Below are 8,952 nucleotides of genomic sequence, written 5' to 3' on the forward strand. Positions count from 1 at the left end.
GGTCAATGGAACGGGCTCCGCAGGGCGGTGGTCCCAGCACCAAGCCTGAGTCGAGGAAGCGTTCTCAGGCACACGGCGTGATACTCGGGGTGTGCCGCGCACGAGAACTGGGCTCGATGGTCCTCGTGGGTGCCTCCCAGCTGCGGATACGCTCTGATTTGTGAGCCCCCACCACCTCCCGCCGCCCGCCCAGCCTCCTCAGCCTCTCAGGGGCGCGGTGGGGAACGGGGGCGGTGGCGGCGCGAGGCGCCCGCCCCGTGCAGGCCCCGCCCGCGCGGCCATAGAGCGCCGCCGCCGCAGAGCGGCCGGGCGGGCGGAGCGGCGCCGGCGCCCCCCGCGGCCGGGCGGAGCTGGGCCCTGCTGGGCCGGGCGGCGCGGGGAGGGGCGGGCCAGGCCCTGCGGGAAGGCGGTGCCCGGCCCAGCCCAGCGCCGCCGGGGCTGCAGGGCCCGGGACCGCCTCAGCGGAGCCGGGCCTGGCCGCCGGCAGGGCGGGTGAGTGAGGCCGCGGTCGCGGCGGGGCGGAGAGGCGGCGGGAGGCGGGGAGGAGCGGGGAGGAGCGGGGCGGGCGGGCCCGCGCAGGCAGCGGCGGCGCGGGCGGGAGGTTTGTGCGGGCTCCCCGGCCCGCTGCTGCCGCGGCCGCTCGGTGCAGGGGGGTCCCTGCGGCGGCTCCTCCGTCCCTGGGGGTGGGACGGGCACCGCGTTTCGCCGAACACCCGGCCTGCGGTGTGACACCTGCCCGGGGAGCTGCGGCTGGGCCGGGCGCTGCAGGAGGCGGCGTGGCTTTGGGCGCAGGAATGCACTGGCCACTATTGCTTTTTTTTGCTTTTCCAGGGCAGCTGGGGTAGTGAAAACGCCCGCTGTGACACAGGAACCTCTCCAGACGGCCCAGGAGGCTTTAGCATCTTTCAGTGCCTTGTGAGGCACATTATCTCGCATCTCCCTGCCATCAGTAAGTATTGCTCAGCAGTGTGGGCTCTGAGCACAGCGAACATCCAGTGTTAATTTTCCTGAAACTGGTGGCTGCTTAACAGAACTGAGGTTGGTTATAGAGGAGAGGCCAGGTAGATGGTGGAGAAGTTGCATTGGAAGTATCTTGAGTGCTCTCCTGTGAGGCAGGATTCAGTGTACTTAAACTTATCCCTGACAAACATTTCCTTAATTGGCTCCTACAGATTATGAAATTCATGGAGTGCCTTCCCCTTCTCTCCAAGGTAACCTGCTTCAATGCTTAGCTATCACATATAGTTAGAATTTTTCTTTAATAGCTGACCTAAATCTTTGTTGAAACTAAGCTGATTATTATCATGCACTGTCCAGAGTACACCTGGAGACCAGTGTTTGGATGTTCTGTCACTGGGCTGGTGAATGTTTTCTAGTTCCCACTCGAAGTCTTCTCCAGACAGAGAACCCACTTCCTGTGTTTCTCTGATCTCTTAGCTTTGTTGAGCATTTCTGTCATCTTGAACTCAGAAGTAGGTTCAGTGGAGGTGCTGTTAGCAATGAGGGCAATTATCTCCCTTGTGTATCTCCATCCCTCTTAAAACATTCCAGAATGAATTATTCTTACTTAGTTACATATCTCACATTACTGAAATATTTAGTTTGTGATTCATTTTAAGCCACATCCTTTTTTGCTATACCTCTACCTAGGGAATTATTCCTGGAGATGTATCCAAGTTGGTGGGGTTTTTTTTGGTTTGTTTTTTTTTTTTTGCTAAGTATATTATTTTGCACTTGTTATTAGGTTGAGAGGAAGTTACTTTGATCATAATAACTTTCTATACAATTTTAATATTTGAAATCCATTCTTGCAATCCTCTTCCTTCAAGTTTAGGGTCATCCACAAATAATTAAAATACTGAATGGTGCCAGGCCCTGCACATTGTGATAAACTCTTCCAGTTTGACAGTTTTTAGTCTCAAACAACTTTCTTCTTGTTCTTCATGTTTCCTACTAAAACTGCAACTCATTCTGTGCCATGGCTTTACATCTGAGCCAAATTTTGTGGAGATCTGAAATTAGGAAACCATCGATTCCTTTGAACTGGCTTTTGTGCACAGAGTAGGGATTGCTCACAGCTCAAAAACTAGAAGTTAGTGTAAAATCCGGAAGTTTTCCGAAGTGTTGATGCCTTGTGTATGCCTTCTTTTAAATTCTTTTTTCTTCCATTTCCTCAGAAAAATTTGCTTTCATCCTAATTCTCTTCAAAATTGTATTTGCTTTCGTAGACAGCTTTCTGGGATAACCATGCAAATGCCTCATTTTCACATGCTTAATACAGGATCAGATTTGTAGATAATACATTAATGCTTGGTTATGCTTGTAAGGGATGACTTCATCTGATCACAAGTGCTCCAGGAAGTTGAGAGTGAGCAGCAATATTTTGAGAATTGTTGATATTGAAGTAAATAGAAATTATTTCTGAGAACAGCGAATTACTGATTAGAATGAAAGGACTGGTCTTGTGATGAAAATGCAGCAGAAATCTGACAGTAAGCCTATAGAAACAGCAAAGTTTCTTTCTCTTCAAATTGCATTTCATGATGGAAACATAAACAAAAAAATTACTGGACTGTGAATTAAGCATAGGTGAAAATTATGTTTATATTGGCTTCACTGGAAGGAAGAGTCCAGCACTGGCAGTGTCATAAGCTAAATAATCGTCCAGGTACTGTCCTCTACAATAATTTATTTTTCCTTCTCATTCTGTTCTGTGTAGATGTTCCACTCTGAACGCCATGGAGCTGGGAAAGGCAAAGCTCCTGCGCACCGGCCTCAACGCCTTGCACCAGGCCATTCACCCGGTGCACGGGCTGGCCTGGACGGACGGCAAGCAGGTGATCCTGACCGCGCTGCACCTGCACAACGGGGAGCCCGCCTTCGGGGACTCCAGCGTGGTCGGTCAGTTTGAGCACGTGCACGGCCTCTACTGGGGCCCGTGCCCCGCCGAGGCCCCGGCGCTGCTGGCCGTGCAGCACAAAAAGCACATCACCATCTGGCAGCTCTGCTTCAACGGCACCGACAGGAACAAGCTCCTGGTTTCCCAGGTCTGCGACATCAGCGAGCCGTATCCCGTGCTCCCCCAGGGCTGCGTGTGGCATCCCAGCAAGGAGGTCTTGGCCGTGCTGACCACTCGGGACGCCTCCGTCCTGCCCTCTGTCCACCTCAACAACTCCAGAATTAACGCGGACATCAAGGGCAGCGGGCTCATCCACTGCGCCTGTTGGACCAAGGAAGGCAACCGCTTGGTTGTGGGGGTAGGCAGTGCCCTCCATTCTTACATTTGGGATGATGCTCAGAAAACACTCAGCGCTTGCTCATTTTGCCCAATCTTTGATGTGGGAGGCTACATCTGTGCCGTGGAAGCTACGCAGAATTTACAAGTTGCTGTTGCCACCGAGCTCCCTCTGGACAAGATCTGTGGCTTAAATGCTGGTGTTGCCTTTGAAGTTCCATCGAGCGTTGAAACAGAGTCCTTCCCCTCGCAGTCCAGCCTGTGTGGGGAGGAAGAGTATTCTTTGGATGGAGGGAAGAAGTCACTGGACTCTGAGAAGCCCTTGTCTGTAGTTACCTCTCCTGTGGATCTAACTCACATACTTTCTAGCAAGCAGGGTGCTGATTCCAGCCCTCTCCTTCACCTGAGGCCCAAGGACTACCTGACGGGAAGTGGCCAAGATTCCTCACACCTCATCTTGGTGACTTTTGAAAGAAAGGTTACCTCTACTAAAAAAGTGAGCATCCCAGGCATTCTTGTTCCTGATATAATGGCTTTTGACTCCAAAACTCAAACTGTATCTGTTGCCTCCAATACTTGTAATGTTATTTTAGTCTATTCACTGACTTCATCCAATTTGCCCAATATTCAACAAATTCAGCTAGAGAAAAGCGAGAAGCCAAAGGGGTTATGCTTCTTGACCAATAAATTGTTACTGATACTGGTTGGAAGACAAAAATTCACTGACCCTGCTTTTCTTCCTTCTTCAAGATCAGACAAATACATGATCCGATTGATGATTAAAGAACTGATACTTGAAATGTGTCCTTCAAAGTCTGTGTCAGCTGATGGCAGCTCCAGTTTGAACCTTTCCAGTGTTACTCATGATCCCTCTAGGGATGCCAATCCTCTCAACCGTGGGCTCCTGATACCAGATCGCTCTGCCCTTCAGTCCCCCACAAGCCGAAGGAAACTCATTGAGGAAATCAAGAGTCCTGCTTATGAACAAAACTTGGTGTTGAACATCAGCGACTTCAAAGAGAAAAAGATTTCCATGAATTTTCCTCCAGCTGTTGAGACTCTGGATGCTGAGCCAGTTAATCGGAGTGTGGCACTGTCTAATGCTTCAAACAGGCCAACGTCCCCAAAAAGGCAGCATGAGGCAGCTTCCAAAATACCCAATTCTTACAAGAATAACCTGTTTAGTGAGAAGGAAGCGAGTTACTTTTTGAAAAATGTGGAAAAATTGTCTGGCAACTTTGCAGAATTGCAGCACCATCTTTCTGAATTAACTGAGCTGCTAAAATCTGGGAAGAGAAATCTTCCAGTGTACCCATCTTCTCAGGAACCATCATTTATTAAAATCACTTGCCAGGTAATTTTAATATTGGAAGCCTTAATGGTGAAACCTGTTTATGGCTGTATGTTCTTTGTAATGCTCAAGTAACAGTCAGTAGGATTAGATTTCCATCCTGTTCCTGCAGGTAGTTACGTATGGTTATAAATCCCATTGCTCTGCAGGCTTCCAGGGTTTTTAAAGCAATGGGATATCCTGGAATGTGCAGCTCCCTGCCACACCTCACACTGGGCCAAACCCCTCAGCTCTGCAGTGAGGCTCCTGGGACTCCAGAGGACCCACATATTGCAGCCCAGCTGCAGAATTAAAGCCCTTTATAGTGATCTAGGAAGGGAATGCTTTTCCTAGGCAACATCTAAAGCTTTCTGTATAGAAATTTAGTAAAGATTTCCATGTGTGGGAATTGGTGTCAGTCTCCCGCTCTCCTGTGAGGAAAACTAAAATAATGGAGACTGAAACAAAAGCAAATTGCCTTGGCTTTGAAACAGAAATGTTGCTAATTAGCATTGAGAGCACCATCCAAGGACGAAAGAGACCTTTAGGGACACAATAGATAATTCCATTAACATGGCTTAAAAATGGATTTAAAGTGAAATTTCACATAAAAAACACATTGTTTGGCTGAAAGATTTGCATTTGCAAATCTCATGCTAGAAAGGGTAAACTACCTGATTATCAAAACCTGGCAGAGATCTACTACATAATTTCGAGAATTCAGATTAATTAACCTTAATCAATATTCAAAGTAATTTAAGCTGCCTTTATCTTTCCAATTACCTCTTTCTTTTAAGCTTTATTATTGCAAAAAATTCCCAACTTTTGTAGTATTGAATTCAAGTTCTAGATCATATTCCCTCACTCTCTTCACTGTTTTCCACTGTAAGCATTTAATAATTGTAATAACAGATTTAAAAAATGCCTTGCTGTGCCCAACTGGGCATATTCTTTGAAGATGCTTTTTGGATTTAAGGCTTGGGGCAGTGATGGTCAGGGGTGGGACAAATAAGCCCTTCTGACTTGTGAGTCTTCCTCACCCCAGCATTCATGACCAGGAGTTCTCACTTCTGAAGTTTTGGATCAGGGATGAGTGGGGAAAGACGGGGATAGAAAACCTGAAGCTTTACAAGCTCCCTGGGGAATTGTCCCTCACAGATGGAATGATGGGGATGAGAACTGTGTTGTGGATGAGGCTCTTGGTCTCTCCAGCAGCGGTGCATGATTTTCTCCCCTGTTCTGATATGCTGGATAAGCACTGTTCCTTGCTGCTGTCACTCACTCATGAGCACTTTGACAGCTGAGGCTTCAAAGGATAAATCTTACAAACGGACCTGAATGTGTGAAGCATTTGACTTTCTGTAAATAATGCCACTGAAGGCACATCTGTGATCATGTTGTGATTAATGCCATTTTAACTATACATCACAGTAGCTAATGACTGTTGCTTGCATTTTCAGAAGCAGCTTTCGAAAAGTGATGCAGATGAAAGTCGTGCTGTTCTTCTCTGTGGTGGTAAACTCCGCCTAAACATCGTCCAGGAGATATTCAACCTCTCCCTTGTAGAAATGCAGCACGGTATGTTTGGATTATCCAAGAGTACAAACACTTCAAACACCTTGCCAGAGAAGCTGTGGCTGCCCCATCCCTGGAAGTGTCCCACAGCCAGGTTGGGTGGAGCTTGGAGCAGCCTGGTCTAGTGGAAGGTGTCTCTGCCCGTGGCAGGGGAGTGGAACTGGATGAGCTTTGAGGTCCCTTCCTACCCAAACCATTCTGTGATTCTGTGTGTCATTCTTAGAGAGCAATAGCAATATGCTTATTCCATCCAGGGAAAAACCCAAGGAATAAATAAGGAAAGATTAATAAAATTTTGCCTTTTTTTTTTAATAATGTAAAAATTCTTCTCATAATCTTCTTTTACTGAGAAGAATCTTTGCATTATAAAAAAAAAGAAGAGCAAACTTGCATATTGATGCCCTTATCAAGTAACTAGTTATACAGGAAAATTGCTTTCAGCCAGTGTTTTACTTGTTTCCAGCTGCTCTATAGAGAAAAGTATGAGTAACAAGGAGAGTAGGGTTGACTGGTTTTGGGACTACAGTGTTCTGTATTTGAATCTGTGGCTCCAGCATCTAGACTTTCTGTAGGAAATCCCATAGTACAGAAGCAGCTCTGTACATTTCAGCAGTGCATTTCACATCAGGTTTTGCTGTGAGGAAAACTGCCTCTCTTCCTGCTGTGTTCCCTCTGCTGTTACCAGTTCAGTTCATGCTGTGCCCATTCCACGTGTCTGTGTACATGTCAGTTCTGAGTACTTGTCAGTTCTGAGTGTCTCACTCTGGGAAGAGGTAGAAAACACACTTTGGGGTATTATTTCTCACTACTATAGGTATTCCCTGGGCTATATTCCATCTACTTGCTCCCTGTCTGCTCTCCCCCTGCTTGCAGATCACTGGGCAACCATCCCAAAGCCTAAGGGTGCTGTTCTTGCCATTGTCCAAGTTTTATTTCTCCTAAGGAATTGTTGAGGGAGTATGTTTGTTTGAAATATACAGATGCAAAGTAGGAATGGTATTTTCAAATCCTGAGTTGTATTGATTTTCAAGTTTGGTCCAAATTAAGCCAAAAGATTAGAGGGTTGTGTGCTTCTAAGCTACAATCTTCTGGTGACCTTACTTGTGATGTAAAGTTACATAATACAAATTTACAAACAGCTGGAAATGCTCCTCTGAATTCCCTTACCCCTCATGAGCTCTATTTTCTTGCTTCATCAGCTTAATGGATAAAAATATAAAAATTTTCTGGTTTATCTATATTGGTAGAAGTCAGGGTTTCAGATTCAAATTATAAAGAAAAAAGTTAGTGATCAAGTCAAATAGCAAATGGACCAGAGATTTTGGGTTTGTACAGTATTGTAAAGTGTTCCTTCCTTGTATTTCTTGGAATGAAGTATAGTGAAATTATGTAATAAAAGCAATTTCTAAGTTGTCTTTATTACATTAACTTGTCATTTAATTTACTAAATCTCTGCTTTTTATAGTATCTGCCTAGCTTTAGCACTGTGAAGTAGCTTATCAATACCTAGTTAAAACAAAGTGTGGATGCTTGTGAATTCTGTTCAGAATTTCAATCCTCCTCCTCGTTCGAAGCTTGCATTTATTATTGTCTCCTCTCCTAATGGCAAAATCCATCATAGTTGCCAAGTGTCCTTTATTTTTGAGATTGTACAACCTGTATATTTTCATACCTTTTCTTTTCTAGAAAGCTGTAAATATACAGAAGCATTTAATTCTAGAATAAATTTGGGTTTTACCTTAAATGTACCCTAATTACACAAAGATTTATCAACAGCCATGTGCTTGTCTCCCCAGGTTCCTCTTGGATCGTCCTCACAGCGGACAGCGAGGGCTTCATCCCTTTAATGTTTACATCCACACAGGAGATCCTCATCAGAGATGCCACTACAAAAGGCTACAGTGCCCGCTCCTCCAAAACTCTGGACATCATCAGTTCCACACAGGGGTGTAGATCCACTTCTTCTGAAAGCCTGGACATCACCAGTTCTCTGGAAGTCCTGAGGGACTGCTCCTCGAAGACCTTGGACAGCATCAGCCCTTCAGAACAGCCCAGCAATAAAATGTAGTTTTTGACAGTGGTTTTGCAATGCCTTTCTGATGATGGGAGGCTTTTATGTTTACTGTATGGGACTGCAAATTATTAACAACAGTCTCAAATGTCTGTACAATTTCTATATTTTTTGTTGCATTGTAAATTATTTATTTGATCCTTGGAAATGTTAACTTTTTTTTTATACTGAGCAGTGTTTTTTAACTATGCCTCTTGCAGTAAAAATGAGGTTGGAAATGTGCATTCTTACAAGTTTCTGAGCTCAAGTTTCCATCTTGGTCTTTAATATATTGGTGGTTTTAGATAATAGTAAACTTGGATAATAAAGAAATCTTTGGAAAATGCTGCATAGTCCCCCATTTCCTCTCTTCTGCCAGAGCCTGAAATATTGCACTGGTGTTGTTTAGGAGCAGTGCCTGCAGAAGTGCACCTGGCTTTCCACTGGTGTAAGGTCATGGAGTTTGGGACAAAATAGGATTATATGAAATATCCATATTGTGTGGAAGCAAGATCCTCTTCCCCTCCTGTACCTGCCCATAACACCTCTCTGCTTCCATCTCTGTGGATTTGAGGAAGGGGTTGCCACGTCTCTCTCTCATCCAGCTAAAGTCTGACAGAAGAAAATGTTCTATGGGCTTTTTGTAGTGAGAGAAAGAGAAAATGCAAAGGGGAAATGTAGAAAAAAATTATGTAAGCACAAGTTTATGTAACATGATTGCAGCACTGAAGAAAAGACTAATCCAAGATTGCTCCCCATAAA

The 8,952-nt window shown here is 45.3% G+C and overlaps 1 protein-coding gene across 1 annotated transcript; it reads left to right on the plus strand.

The window, feature by feature from the left end:
• Window positions 1-567: 567 nt before the first annotated feature.
• Window positions 568-8,482, plus strand: LOC311151679 (WD repeat and coiled-coil-containing protein). The gene is made up of 5 exons (XM_084202282.1): window positions 568-601; window positions 832-949; window positions 2,720-4,589; window positions 6,026-6,143; window positions 7,937-8,482. Exons 3-5 carry the CDS (start codon window positions 2,739-2,741, stop codon window positions 8,206-8,208), a joined length of 2,241 nt encoding a protein of 746 aa, XP_084058408.1. The 5' UTR covers window positions 568-601; window positions 832-949; window positions 2,720-2,738; the 3' UTR covers window positions 8,209-8,482.
• Window positions 8,483-8,952: the final 470 nt, after the last annotated feature.

The sequence above is a fragment of the Fringilla coelebs genome (genome assembly GCF_963513975.1).
Source record: "Fringilla coelebs genome assembly, chromosome: 3".
Taxonomy (NCBI): Eukaryota; Metazoa; Chordata; class Aves; order Passeriformes; family Fringillidae; genus Fringilla; species Fringilla coelebs.